General features: G+C 41.6%; 1 protein-coding gene and 1 long non-coding RNA gene across 4 annotated transcripts in view; one reads left to right on the top strand and one right to left on the bottom strand.

Annotated features, from left to right (window-relative positions):
* The window catches only part of LOC144586053 (uncharacterized), a 27,586-nt gene extending 16,743 nt beyond the window's left edge, over window positions 1-10,843 (bottom strand). Inside the window, exon 1 of the long non-coding RNA XR_013540761.1 lies at window positions 10,771-10,843. This is a non-coding gene — a long non-coding RNA (uncharacterized LOC144586053). The remainder of the gene's footprint in view (window positions 1-10,770) is intronic.
* MOB2 (MOB kinase activator 2) overlaps window positions 1-15,322 on the top strand; it is a 152,928-nt gene that overhangs the window by 51,809 nt on the left and 85,797 nt on the right. For 2 of the 3 annotated variants that reach the window (XR_013540755.1, XM_020788787.3), the window contains exon 1: window positions 6,609-15,322. The exons of the other annotated variant lie outside the window; for it this stretch is intronic. Coding sequence is in view for 1 of the 2 variants with exons in the window: in XM_020788787.3 (XP_020644446.1) it covers window positions 15,285-15,322 (38 nt within the window). In the remaining variant the exon portion in view is untranslated. Of the gene's footprint in view, window positions 1-6,608 lie in introns of those variants that run through there. 3 annotated transcript variants of the gene reach the window in all.

Raw genomic sequence — 15,322 nt, 5'->3', positions numbered from 1 at the left:
GGCCCAATTCCTATTAGTTATTTACATGCACACAAGAAGAGCAGTGCAAGTTACTGTGACTACTTGAATAGGTGCTAGTTGCATGCCTGGCAGCTTCTGAGGTCCTTTTGTGTGCACGTAAAGAACTGGCAGGATCTTCACCACTGTATGCTTTACTGATCTTTCTCTTCCTCAGATATTGGTACTGATGGCATTTAATATCTCAACAAGGCTTAATACATTGCACATCATTAGAAAGTAGCCTGTGTATAGGAAGCATGTCTCAGGTCCACATACTGTACAACACTTGATATCTGTTTCCATTGAAGCCAGAATTCAGTTTTGTTTTGCAGATTCCTGGATCATGTGTCATTTAAAGCAAAATAGGAATCATGTTCAGCCAGCATTTTAATTAAACAGTATTCTCTAGCTGGCCACATGAGCAGCAGGACTTATCAATATTAATGTTTTAAAAATTGTTTTCATATAGGATATTTTATATTGTGTTTTAATGTTTTTAAGTTTTAATATTGTTGTATGCCACCCAGAAGCCACTGGTAATGGTGCAGCTAAAAATACTATAAATAATGAATGAATGAATGAATGAATGAATGAATGAATGAATGAATGAATGAATGAATAAATAAATAAATAAATAAATAAATAAATAAATAAATAAATAAATAAATAAATAAATAAATAAATAAATAAATAAATAAATAAATAAATAAATAAATAAATAAATAAATGGCGAGTATACTTTGTTCCCCATTGCCATTGAAATTGGGGCATTCATCTCCCTCCCTTTTGCTTGGCCCTCTGTTGTGCTAAACAGCTTGCTTCAGATAATCTCCCAGACTCATGTATAGGAGAGCTGCAGAAGAAAGGGAAGTCGCCGAAAGCATTCAAATCCAGCAGAAATAAATCATTGGATGCTGTCCAGTAAATCCTGCCTTGTTTTGTTGACTTGTAATGGCACTCACACACTGCCACTACCTGTGTGTGCTGCCATGCAAATAACAACCATTCCAAATCACAATGCTGAGTTTGGGGCTGGCATTTAAACTTTTGAACAGAGATGTCTTTTCTTGGATTATCCCTATCATTAGTGCAGGCAAAGAGCCAGCGTTCCCATTTTCTCATAGCTGTAACTCTGCCAAAGCTAAGGGCTTACTTCAAACTGCCCTTTTAAAAGTGAGAATGTTTCTGATGAAATACAACTTAGTTTACTTTGTGGATGCTACATAATCTGTGTGTCATAACAGTGACCAATAGTATATGTGAATATACAGTATATGTGAATATAATATGTTACAACTGCTATCTATAAAATAATAAGCAGAGCTCATAAACTTGTAAGGGTTTTATATTTAAACCACAAATGAATTAAAAGGTTCATTGAGCAGGTAGAAGCAAAATATAAGTATTTCAGGATGTAAGGTTCTTCAGCATACAACCATAATCTTTTACTTTTCCTCCCTGTAATTTAAACACTTTCTCTTCCATAGATAGATAGATAGATAGATAGATAGATAGATAGATTGATTGATTGATTGATTGATTGATTGATTGATTGATTGATTGATTTCCCCCCTCAGGAAATTTCAGTGGGACATGAGATGAAATTTTGTCATTTGGGGGATTCCAACACCATTGGCTGCACACCAAAAATGTACATTAACTTTTTTTTAAACATGAGACGTCTTTTTTCAGTTAAAAATTCATTTTAAAAACAAAAATATTTTGGAGGTGTGGATTAGATGGAGTAGTTGTCATAATGGCTTTTTGAAGCTTCCGCAAAAGCTGGTGGCAGAATAAGACAAATGATTAAGAAGAGAATGCCACAATAGTTTTAAAAGATCAAGAGCTTGTCATGTTCCGTACAGCCTTGAGCATAAATTCATGACCACCCACGGCCATTGTTAAAACGAAGGCACCCTCCTTTTGCTGCATGAATCAATTGTTTATCTGCATTAGAACTGGTTTTACCACCTGAATAACCTGCTTTTCATGTTGTTGGATGCCTTTTCCTCCATCCTTGGCACTTCAGAGTACTATCAGGCACAACCTGGCTTTTATGAATATTTTTAATAATAGAGGCTGATATGGTAGGGCTACTTAAAAGTCATTTAACTTGGACACAGTTCATTGACAGAGAATAAAAAAGTGTACTAGTTTGAATTGCAGTGAAAATTGTTAAGTGATGAAGGAAGAGTAGGAAAGGCACAAGATAAGTACTGTATATGAGACTGCAACATCCTCCTGTTTAGACTGATAATGCTTCAGTAGAGTTAGATGAAATCTGATAGTTCCTCCATTCTTCTATGGATCAGTGAACACAAGAAATTCCTGTTTTTTATACAGGTCTAAAAGTACAAGAGGCAGCACTTGCATGAAATCATGTCTTTTGTGACTTGTATACATTAGTTTTGTGCAATTTTGTTTCTCTGGTGATCGTTTAATTTACATTGAAATGACTCAATAAAATGTATAACACTTAATGACTGGATAATATCGGCACAATATAGTGGAATGTACCTATGGTTTGTCCAGTATTGTCTTTTGAACTTACATTGTGGATGAGTGTCCAGAGTAAATAAAATGTCAAGAATCCTTGGTGTCCATTGAACGATTTTTGTCTGTGCTATAAGAATTTGCTAGAATATGCCCAATAAATTAGAAGGCTAGATTATTGCTATGTTTTTTGCCCGCCCAAGACATAAAGTGACTTGCAAAAAACAAAGTAACCAAATACAATTAAGGAGCCAAAATGATGAAATCAAGAAAAATAAGGCAATATTTACACTGTTCGAAAGCATTTTTTGTTCAATGATTAGTCCTTCCGTGTGCTGTGAGCATATGTGTAAGAAAAAAAATCTAGGGAAACATTATTGAAAGTTTTATGTTCCTTCACTGAACCCTGCCATCTGGACTGGAGATGAATGGGCTGTTCCTGGAACATACAGAATTCCAGAGGGTAAAGATAAGGTCCACTATAGTCAATGGAGACAGGGGTTTAAAACTTGAGAGGGAGAGATGACTGAAGCAGCAAGGAGAGTGAGAGTAGCTGAAGTCTTTCCTTAATGTTACCAGTATATCTTCTAGTTTCCTATAATGTCAGTGCAGTCAGTGCTATGGCATGCTTCCTTCCCAAAATAGTGGCTGAAATCCTACTGCAGTTACTCAAACAGCGTAACTTTTGGAAGCAAAATAACCAAAGAAAATCGTGTGATCTTCACACTACAAATATGGAAAAAGCTGTAAGAAATCTCTGTAGATGTTTTCTGTTACATTCTGAATCAGGCAATTCAGTACACAACAAGTAAGGTCTACGGACTTTAGTTTATGACAGTTCACCTCTAAAAGTTATGCCATTTGTATAACTGCAACAGAATTTCAGATGTCGTATAGAAAAAAATGGCTTATAGTTTCAGATTTGAAATTCAAAGCATAATATTCAAATCTTCCTATGTTGTATTAATTATATTTTTAAAAGGTATATTATACGGAACATAAGACACTGTTTAGTTGGAGAGACTGTTCCTGAAGCAAGTCAAGAGCTCTGTATGTAAATGATATTAGATCAATAATAAAGGAGAGCCACTCTGTTTAGTAATTAGTGTTGGACTAGGACTTAGAAGACCTGGATTCAAATCCATTCTGACCCCGAGAAATTCACGGGATGGGAGTGGCACTGGTAAAAACAGTCTTTAAATAGCTCACATGTCTTGAAAAACATAGGAGAGTTGCTGTAGATTGGATGAGATCTGATGGTACATGTAGTGACTGCCCACGTCACTCATGCTATTCATATTCATGACCTAATTTGCATTAACCTATGAGAGGGATGGAGAGGCGGAGTCAGCAGCTACATGAGGCTTGGCGGAAGGAGGAGTAAGATAGAGCTAATTAGGAAAATAGGTAGAGAAGGTGGTAATGGGATTGCAAGAGAAAAGTATGTACTGAGAGAACTGTTGATGAATTGCTTATGCATAATGTATATTTGAAAAACTTCTGTTATTATTCCGTCTGCTTCACTTCAGCAAATAAGTTCTGTTTCTGTTCACAAGACAAGTGTTCTGATGTACGTCATTTATGCTGTGGATTGAAGTAATCCATTGGTAGCAGCGAAAAGAGAATGTGACGTGTGTGTTCTAATGATACCACACTGATTAGAAAACTATAGTTACTTGACTGTATCTCATTATTTTCTGTAATAAGTCTATTTTAATACTTCTGTAAATCAATAGAATATGTTGTAAGATATTTATACCTTAAAATGACAAATATATAGTAATAAATGTGTTTTGTCAAGTTGATTTTGACTTATGGTGACCCATTCCAGGGTTTTCTAGGTAGAGAATACACAGATGTGGTTTGCATTTGCATCTTCTGGGGATTATGCAGCTTACATAGACAAGAGCAAAAGAGCAATTTGTGTAGCACAGAGACACATTTTGGGGAAGAGAGGTTTCTGTAGGTTAATTCATGTTTGCTTTTTCAATTAATAATGCATAACTACAGTTTTCTAAAGATTGCTCTTTCATAGCTCGTAAATGTCTGTTTATTACGGTACTTTTGTCCTCCTTTCCCGTTGTATGGTTGTCAAAGCAGCAGTTGGATCCAGAATTAAAGCACTCATTTTACTTTGTGTTCAATAAAATCATTGTATTAAAAATAACAATAAAATACAAAGAAAAAATGTAAAGAAATCTAGCAGTGACTCAAATTAGAAAAGGCCTGCCTTGTTTGACACTACCTTCCTTGCCTGTGTAATAGGCATGGAGGGGGGAGGGCACATCTCAAGAGGCATTTGCAATGTGGCAGCTGGAAAGGCTGTCTCCTGGAGGCAGTTGCCTTTGTCAGCTCACTGTGAGGCCTTCGAAGAGGAATAAAGGTCACATGAATGTGAGGAAAGTGGTTCCTGAGATGTTCTGGTCTCATCTGTTGAGGTCTTAAAAGGTAGAAGTCAGCTTCGTTAATAAAAATTTACAAGCAAACACTCAACTAATGCATATGATAAAACTAGAATTCTGGTTATTTTTAGAGAGAGGTTACGGTACTGGAGTCTTCCCCAGCCTAGCACCTTCCAGATGTCATGTATTGTAATCTGGTACATCTGGAGTATATTAAGCTGGGGAAAGGTGGTATGCTACATTTCTACGTGTAGTGTGTATTGCTGCTCCTCTGTTGAGGTATAACCTGTTCCATACTCCCCATTTTAGACTGTAGAACTGACAAGTTTGAAGCAAATGAAAGGTTTAGTCTTCCTTTTAATGGTTGTGCCCTTTCCCTCAGATAGGCAAGATGCCTTCCAGATATTTTTCTGAAAGGTTCTCTGCTCAAATGTGAGCTAAAGGGAATCGGGCAACAGTTCTTCTTTCTTCCTAAGTCAGTTTTTTGCTCTCTTTCCACAGTACTGAATGTTCAAACATTCCTCCTCCTGGATTGTGTCACTGGCTATATTTTGCAGCAGAGCCTTTTATACCGGCTGGGAGTACTTGGGTGGAGCAAGTTGGCAAACTACACAGCTTCCTGTATCTGGGCAAATGCTGCGCCTGTACATAATTACCTGATTGTTACTTTTCTCTGGTAGGAGGTGAAAAACCCTCCAATAGATTGCAAGCTCTACTCCCTCTCCTCCTCTCTACCAAATTCATGAAACGTTGTGAATTTTGCTCTCTCGCGAATAGTAGTTTAACATCAGGGTTATGTTAGCCACAGTCCAGCATGCTGTTTATCATATCAGTCTGTACTCCTAGTGTGACTTAGTTGGTGGCTGCAATTGGATCTCTTAAACATAAGACTGTAATTTCTAAGTAATTGTGTTGTGAAGTTGCACATTTTTTGAAAAATCCTTATGGGCTGCTGTGTTGATCAATTTATATTGATCAACACAGCAGCCCATAAGGATTTTTTAAAAAATATTATATTATATTTTAAAAATATTATAAACCTGTAAATATTATAATCTGTCATTCAGTCTTCAGGTAGTTTTAATATGATCTGCATTAAAAAAAATAAGTTTGGCCTGTCTGTTGTGTCAACTTTTAAAACAAATTATCCACTGATAATAGGGTGCTGTGAAATTGAACCTTGATGGGGAAAGTGACATTTAAAAGTTTGTGTTTTTTAACACATGCCAGTTCTACAAAATACATTTTCTGTTTGTCTTTTTCAAGCTAGCAGTTCTTAGTACTTAAATATACAGTGGTGCCTCGCATAGCGAGGTTAATCTGTTCCGGATTAACCTTCACTATAGCGAAACATCGCTAAACGGAAATAAAAAAGCCACAGAAACGCATTGAACTTTGTTCAATGCGTTCCTGTGGCTTTAAAACTCACCGTTAAGCGATCTTCCTCCATAGCGCCGCCATTTTCGCGCCCTCGGTAAGCGAGGGCAGGGCGCGAAAATGCGGCGCGGACCTTCCGGCGGCCATTTTGGAACCGCCGATCAGCTGTTCTCCCCCGCTTCATTATGCAATATTCGCTAAGCGAATCACTTAGCGAATATCGCGAAGCGAAAAAACGCCATAGGGGCCATCGCTGAGCGAATGCTCCAGCGATGGCCCAGAGCCCCTCGTTAAGCGATTTAATCGCTCAACGGGGCACTCATTAAGCGAGGCACCACTGTAGAAGTATCTCATTTCATTCATGTGAAGCCTGCCATTTCACTTTCTTAGTAGTGGTCTCTGTGAATGCACACAAATGGGTTATCCTGCGCCTGCGCAGGAACGTCTGGAAGATTCTAGAGCTTAAGAAAAAAGAGTCAATTAGCTCCCCCCGCGGGGTATATAAGCCCCACCTCCTCCATCTTCCTCTCAGTTCCTCTTTTTCCACCATTCCTGTAGGACGTAGGAAGAGCAGAGCTATCGACCGTTAAGTACTTAGCTAGCTAGCTACCTTTTTCTCTTGTTTTATTATTTACTTTATCTTACTTTAACGGTTATTTGACAGAACATGCTGATTTTAAGTTACTTCTTTTGTTCTGTCACGTTTTTCTCCCCTTGATCAACGATCCCTCTTTTTCTTTTTTGTTTATGGCTCCTCGGGGCTTCAAGCAGTGTGTCGTCTGCTCCGAAAAAATCCCTTTATCAGACGGACACGATAAATGCTTGTTTTGTCTTGGAGAATCGCATCAAGATCAGTCTTGCTCTGCTTGCAAAGGTTTTTCAAAGCAAGCAATTAAGCTGAGGCGCCAAAGACTTCGAGCTTTCCTTTACGAAAAGACACTGTATCCAAACATGGAAAGCGCCTCCCTCACAGCACTGTCCCCTCCGCGTCCTGAGGCTTCTAAACAGGACTCTTCGGCAGACCAATCGCTGCTTACCGTCTCTGTGCCGGTTAAGGCTAAGGACGCTTCCAAACTGCCAAAAGCCAAAAAAGAAGGCTACCGATAAGCCTAAGAGAGTGAAAAAAACGGCTAAGTTGCCTGTTGTACCTCCTCCCACTCCTTCGATATTGCTCGAGGAGTCTTCGAGGGAAGCAGTTGGACTCTGATACAGAGGAGCACATTCCTTTAGCCCAGACGGCTCAGGAACATATGTGCATGCTACCAAACTCAGGCCGATTTGAAGCTGAGCCAGACACCAGCCAGGCCGTTGCCCATTCAAGCCCTCGATACTCAGGGTGGGCTGATACCGAGTCTCCATCTGAATGGGAGTCTGATCATGAAACTCCTAGGAAGCATACCGCAAAGCGCAAAAATATTGCTCCGTACCAGCATCGGGATTGAGGCGATGAGTACCGTCCACAAGGACTACCACAGTTTGGCCACTCTTTTTATGCTGCATTCCAACCGTGTCCGTACCCAGGCTACGCCTATCAGCCGGAGCCTCAGGCACAAGTACTGTGGCACCATACCGTGGCTTCCTCTATCCCGTGTCAGCCACATACTCAACAGGAATACTCTACACCTCAAGCACCATCTCGTAAGAGGCAGTTTCCCATGGTACCTACAGCACTTCCCAAGCATGCTAAGTACAGTGGAGGACATTCTTTGGTTCAAGCCACAACGCTCTACTCTGGTCCTGATGCCCATGATACCGTGCCCTTCTCCCAGTCCACCCATTCGGATGTGGAAATGGCACCAGAAGACGCAGTACCGAGGTGTTCTCCTTCGATTGCCTCACAGTCGTCTAATCCATCTACGGTGTCCACCGACTCTGACACTGCTGTCCAAGGCTCGTCATCTCAGCCCTCGTCAGAGAACTTTTCATCTTACGCACAGCTGATTATGCGGATGACGAAAACCCTACAGCTTGATGCACAAATTTCTCAACAAGAACGGGACCTTGTCTTCCATGATATGGAACAGGACAAAACCTCTCCTCCTAGCCTCAGTCTCATTCCTGCTCTGTTTGAGCTGGTAAAATCTTCTTGGGACAAACCTCCTACATTGGTACAGGTGTCATGCAAGCTTGAGCACCACTATAAGATTCATGGTTCAGACTCTGACTTTCTGGCCAAGCATCCTTCACCCAATTCCATTGTGGTCGAAACTACTCAGTATAAATCCCATACCAGATCATCAGTTACACCTGTTGACAAAGACGGAAAGAAATCGGACACCTTTGGTAAGAAGCTGTATTCGTTCGCTGAAATGCTGATTAAAATTGCTAACTACCAGGCCGCCATGGGCGCCTATCAGAAGCACTTGTGGGACAGGGTAGTTCCAGTACTGCAATCACTACCTGACCCTGCAAAAGCAGAAGCCCTTAACGTTTATGAAGAGGCTAACACCCTTAGCAGGCAACAGCGATTTGCTGCAAAACACACAGATGACATCGCTTCTAAATCCATGCTGACTGCCATTGCTGTTAGACGCTACGCTTTGCTTAGAACAGCCAACATCCTTGAAGAGACCAAAACCAAGATCGAAGAACTTCCCTTTGATGCTGCGGGACTATTCAACTCTAAAACTGATGAGACTATGGACAATATCCATAAGATGAGAAAGACAGCGAAATCTTACGTACCATACCAGCCATATAGGTATCAAAAGTTTGCCTACAAAAAGCCACAGTACCAATCGTCTACTCAGTACCAGCCCTCTCGGTACAGTAAGCAAAAGCAGGACTGCACTTACCAAGTTCAGCAGCCTCCTACACCGCTGTTCAAGCAACAACGCTTTTGTAGCCCTAAGCAGTCCTTTCACAAGACTCAGCATAGGGGTAAGCAATTCTCATGAATCTACCTCCTGTACAAGATTATCTCCATTCTTACGAGAATGGAAAAACATCACTACTGATAAGTGGGTCCTTAGTATCATTCAACATGGATACAGAATAGAATTTTTCCGCATCCCTCCACCAAATTCAATCAGGCCTACTCCCTTTTCCAAGCCACTGCATTTGGAAATCTCATCCCTGTTATCTAAAGAGGCCATAATCCAAATTCCATCTGACAGTACCGATGGGTTTTTCTCACACTACTTTGCAGTCCCCAAGAACGATGGGGGTATAAGGCCCATCACGGACTTAAGAGACCTCAACCGGTACATACTTCACAAGAAATTCCATATGCTCACCCTTGACTCCATTCTTCCCCTCTTGTTTCAGGGAAACTGGTTTGTCACCATCGATCTGCAGGACGCATATTTCCATATCTCCATCCACCCGTCTCATCAAAAATTCCTCCGGTTCCGGTTCCACCACGATACCTTCCAATTCACTGCCTTACCGTTCGGGCTTTCAGCGGCCCCCAGGACATTCACAAAATGCATGGCACCAGTCGTTGCGTACCTACGAACCCAAAGGATAGAAATCTTTCCTTACACTGACAACTGGCTTCTGGTGGCCCGATCCTATCACGAAGCACTCTCAGCCACAAGATTCACCCTGTCCATTCTAAAGAAATTAGGACTAAAAATCAATGCAAAAAAATCCAATCTCATACCTTCTCAAATAGTCTCCTACATAGGAGCAACCTTGGACTCTGTTCGCACAAAGGCCTTTCTCCCACCAGAACGGATTTGAAAGATCAAAGCAGCCGTGCGCAAGCTCAAGCTGTGTGCCATACGTACAGCGCACTACATCCAACATGTTCTAGGGCTCATGGCATCCACTACCGCGGTGGTACCATATGCCAAACTCGAACTCAGACCCCTGTAGTCTTGGTTTATCATCCAGTTCAATTCCGTGACAGACCCGCAGTCCAAGAGGTTGAGAATCCTTCCTCAGGTCACGCGGGGCCTCGCCTGGTGGTCCAGCTCCAACAATCTGTCACGGGGAAAACCGTTCCGCTCTCCTCATCTGTCCATACAGGTCGTCACTGACGCCAGCCCCTCAGGTTGGGGTGCACATTGCCAGAAACTCCGTGCTCACAGTCTTTGGACCCCAACTCAAAAGACCTTGCACATCAATCAGCTAGAAATGCTAGCCATCATGAAGGCTTTTCAATCCTTCCTCCCTTGCATCCAAGGCCATGCCATGCAATTAGTAACGGACAATACCATAGTGATGCACTACATCAACAGGCAAGGTGGAATGCGATCACCGCGTCTCCTCCAGCTGACCATCAAGTTTTGGAAATGGTGTCGCTCCCACGACGTTTTCCCACAAGCGATCCACATCGCTTCCAAAGACAATTCTCTGGCGGACCACCTGAGCAGGCTCCCTATCAGGATGCACGAGTGGGCATTGAACCACACAGTCTTTCGCGATATCTGCGCATGATGGGACAGCCCACCCTGGACCTTTTTGCATCCCACTGCAACACCAAGTGTGTCCGATGCTGCTCCAGGGCGGGCATGGACGCCGCCTCATACCATGGTTGGGGGAACTTATGTACCTGTTTCCTCCAATACCGCTGCTTGTCAGGACTGTGACCAGGATAATGCGGTACGGTACAGATGCAATCCTCATCGCCCCTTGGTGTCCGAAGCAACCGTGGTTCACTCACCTATCAGACATAGCACAAGAAGTTTACCACCTTCCTCAGATACCATCCCTCCTGTTGCAGAACAACGGGGGCTCTCTTCCATCCCAATGTTTGGTTCCTTCGCCTGACGCTTCTGCGAGCTGCTAGACCATGCACGAAAGCCCTCTACCTCACACATATGAAGGTAAATGGAAAGCGTTTACCAAGTTTGCCCAATCTAAGGGCATGACCACGGTGCCAGCTTCCCTACGCACGGTACTTACCTTTCTGCTGCATCTCTTCAATTTGGGACTTAAAGTTTACATTTCAGCGATTGTAGCACACCAGCCTCCTTGTTCATACTCTGCGAGGCTTTTTTTCCAACCCTACACTCAAAAGATTTTAAAAAGTTCTCCAAAACATACAACCACCCTCCCAAACCAATGGTCCCTTCCACTGGTCTTAGGGGCCCTTATTAAACCTCCATTTGAACCAATGGCTACGTGCTCTGAAAAACTTGTTTCCTTGAAGACAGCTTTCCTAGTAGCCATTACTTCAGCCAGATGAGCAAGCGAGATTGCTGCCCTAAGGTTGGACCCTCCGTACCTGCAGATGCACCCAGATAAAGTTACCTTATACATGGACATTTCCTTCTTACCAAAGGTGGTGTCAATTCCATGTCAATCAGCCTATTGTGCCCCCAACCTTTTCCCCGTCTCCAACTACACCGCTGGAGCATAAACTTCGTTCTCTTGATGTTAGAAGGGCCCTTGCCTTCTACCTACACCGCACCAAGTCCTTCCAACGCTCTCCGCGTCTCTTATGTTACCACGGACCACGCAAAGATGCGCATGCTTCTTCTCAATCAATATCATGGTGGATTGTTCAGCTCATTCACCTGGCTTACCAGCTGGCCAAGAAATCCCTTTCAGAGGGCTTAAAGGCACATTCCACTAGAGCGGTTTCCACCTCGACAGCCCTATTTAAAGGTGTCCAACTGCAGAACATTTGCAAAGCAGCCACCTGGGCTACTCCTCTGACGTTTGCCTGACACTACGGACTGGATGTCAGAGCCAGAAATGATGCGGCATTTGGACGGGTGATACTGTCATCAATGATATCATGATGGCCCTCCTGCCGGTGAGTACAACTTGCTATTCACCCATTTGTGTGCATTCACAGAGACCACTACGAAGAAAGTTAGGTTACTTACCTGTAACTTTGGTTCTTCTAGTGGTCCTCTGTGAATTCACACATCCCTCCCTTCCTCCCCTCTGTCCGTCACGGTACCGTTCTATGATACCATGCTTATCTAACTTAGGGTAACAGTGGATTAGGAAACTGAAAGGAAGATAGAGGAGGTGGGGCTTATATACCCCGCGGAGGGGGGAAGCTAATTGACTCTTTTTTCTTAAGCTCCTGAATCTTCCGGACTTTCCTGCGCAGGTGCAGGATAACCCATTTGTGTGAATTCACAGAGTACCACTAGAAGAACCAAAGTTATAGGTAAGTAACCTAACTTTTTCAGCACTTCACAGTACTGTACATATAAGTACACTTTGTGTGCATGTGTTTGTGCAACCTCCCCCCTCATAACTGATTAGGTTTTGATTAGGTTTTACACCCTCACTCTCCCTGCAGTGTTTAACAACCAAAAGAACATTTTTCAAAAGTAGGAGTGGACTTCTGACCACTTCCGGTTTTGTTATTTTTGTCTCTGCATTTTGGGCAGTCTGTGTACTCGCCAGAGGATCTTAGCAGCATAAAATTGATCCCTAAACCTGCAAAGTTGCTCACTGCTCTGCTAAATATTGCAAAGGGGGGAAAAACCTATGTGTTTCTTGACTGATTTGCTTTTGGCTTCATGTCAAAGTTCTTAAATTCTCTATGAGAGTATACTTTCTGTCATGTTGTCACTATCTTATTATATACTGTATTAGGTGAAATAAAAAGAAAGAAACCAACCCAAATTCAAGTATTCCTATTCGTTGAACTTAAAATAATTAGTGTTATTTCTCTTCAAGAGATGTGGAGTGTGGCTGGCAGAAGCTGAGATCCCTGCTAACCTCTCTCCCCTCCCCCATATGCTTTCCCAGTCCCTTTTTTAATGTTTTTCTTCGGAGCCAGCTTATATAATTCTGTGTTGGCACACTTTGCAGCATTTAGCAGAGTTTTAAGTCAGTCCAGGCGGTCCAGTGGAATGACACACACAGAGGCAGCTTCTTCCCAACACCATGTATATTTACAAGTATATACACAAGTTCTAGCAGTGCATTCCAACAGCATAACAGCATAGCACTCATCAGGAAGAGATCCAACACTTATACACATGTCTTACACATTTATGTTGGTGTACATTTACACACAGCCAATCAGGAAGGACATTACATCACTAAGACATTACTTTATATTACAATACACATCTTGTGTCTCAGCATGGAGTTCTATATGTAGTGTTGTCCGGTAGCTTGGGAATATTCATTCTGAACGTAATGGTAATTAATGAAACATTCATAAATAAACAAACAAACATGAATGTAACATTCAGAACAGCTTGAACAATTTACTATTCCTTGTGGTTGAAAAATATTGCATCCTTCTGCCAACTGTCTGGGCTGTTCCCATATACTGTATCTCTTTTTGGTTCTTCCTGTAATTTTGTTCAGACATGACACATAAATATGGGGAAAGTGTCAAGTAAGAAAGGATTCTACCTGTCCATGGTTTTCTAAGTCACACAAAATGAAAATATGTGCTATCCACTTCCTGTTCTTTTTATTTCCTGTTCAAAAGGAGGCCTAATTTTGCAGTGTACTCCTCTAGATCAGACTCCTTGTGCTACCCTGTCTGTCCCTTACTTGTATCTTTTCCTTTGGTTTCATTCTTCTTTAAGCAAGTCAAGACTTGGTCCTGAATAATTCTTTATGTGAAATGGGGATATAAAAAGATGTTATTCTCATACTGATATTGGAGCATTTTCTAGAAAATGGTAAAGTATTTTAAAGCTAGCTTTTAGTATTCTGTGAAGTTACACTTTTCTTCTTGTAGCAAATGATACACTCCCAAGGTTGTTAATAATCTGGCATCTGCATCATCTGAGTTGCTTAATGGTTAGGGCACATATAATCTTACCACTTCTGAATATTTTTTGCCCTCAGAACCTTGTGAAATGTGGTGTTTGAAAGTTGATTTCCCTCAGTTCCAAAAACATATTCATTCCAATAAAGAGAGTCTCATTTATACTGTTCTGGATTCTTATCAGATAATACTGAATTACTATGCAGAAGGTACTTTGGTGTAAGGATTGTTGTAAACTTCTGTAGACAGACCATAATGTCCACAGATCTCTCATCTCGGTGTTTCCCTCTTAGACATATTTATTGCCCTCTTGCTATTTTCCCCAGCATATCATGCTATCTGTATACGTATAGTATTTGGTTTAAACTCTTCTACAAAGCGTCTTTGTAGTGTGAAGCAACCCCTCGTACTATGATTCTAGTGCAGCTGTTGTAGCTCTGTCTCAAAATAGAAAGTCTTGATCTGTTCATGAGTATTTTTAAAATTATGTAATGGCTGCAGTTTGGTATTTTAGATACTGCATGGATCGGTGGCATAGTGTTCAGTAGTGGGGGGGGCAATGGACTTACAGTATATAGGAAGAGAATCTGAGTAAACTCATCAGAGACAGTGTGATTCAGTGTGATTTATGCAGGGGCAGCTTGCCCAGTACTAGCATGCAGATAGCATTCCCTCTCCCCCACCCCACCCCACCCCACCCCACCCCACCCCACCCCACCAGTATGGAAGAGCAGTCTATATTGTGCATTAAACAACAGCTTACATTTTGCTTACAAACTGAGTCCTGGCTAACACTTTATCTAATTACTCTATCCCACTGTACTCTCCTTTCTGATTATCCTCAGCTTTATCTCTTTTTGACTTTAAAGAATAAAGGTGCAAGATATTCTACCTTTTGTCTCTTTTGCCTTGTTTTCCAGCTCTTTGAATAATAAGTCAACCAGAGTAGAGAGGAAGAAGAATCTTTGAAGCTGCTTGCAGGGTAATTAGAAAAGGGAAGGAGAACATATCAAACTCAATTTTTCTGCAGGGTTATCCTTTGAAACTTTTGAGAGGATATAACATTTTTTCATCTCTTCCTTGCCCTTTGCTTCAGCTGCCAAGTTATTTTCCTTTTTGGAAGAAGTTTAATGGTCCTGCTCATAAAGAGGTGGAGTATTTTACATCCTCAGGCTCTTGTTTTGCCTGTGGTGATTTCCTTCCTCCTAATTGGTGGGTTTTGATTGTTCCCATCTGATGACTTTCTGAAACAGGAAAGAGATTCCCTAATCAACAAAGGCCTTTCTGACAAACAGGTGTTTCTGTTCTCAGAGTAGGACAAGCTCATTTTGCTCTGGATTTTTTCCCTAAAATTTCTTTCTGCTAGCATGAAACTGAAGAGGAATGGGTCTTATACACTGAACAG

This window comes from Pogona vitticeps, chromosome 1, assembly GCF_051106095.1.
Source record: "Pogona vitticeps strain Pit_001003342236 chromosome 1, PviZW2.1, whole genome shotgun sequence".
Classification (NCBI taxonomy): domain Eukaryota; kingdom Metazoa; phylum Chordata; class Lepidosauria; order Squamata; family Agamidae; genus Pogona; species Pogona vitticeps.
The sequence above is the reverse complement of the archived record's forward strand: the minus strand, read 5'-3'. Positions and strand labels throughout refer to the sequence as shown.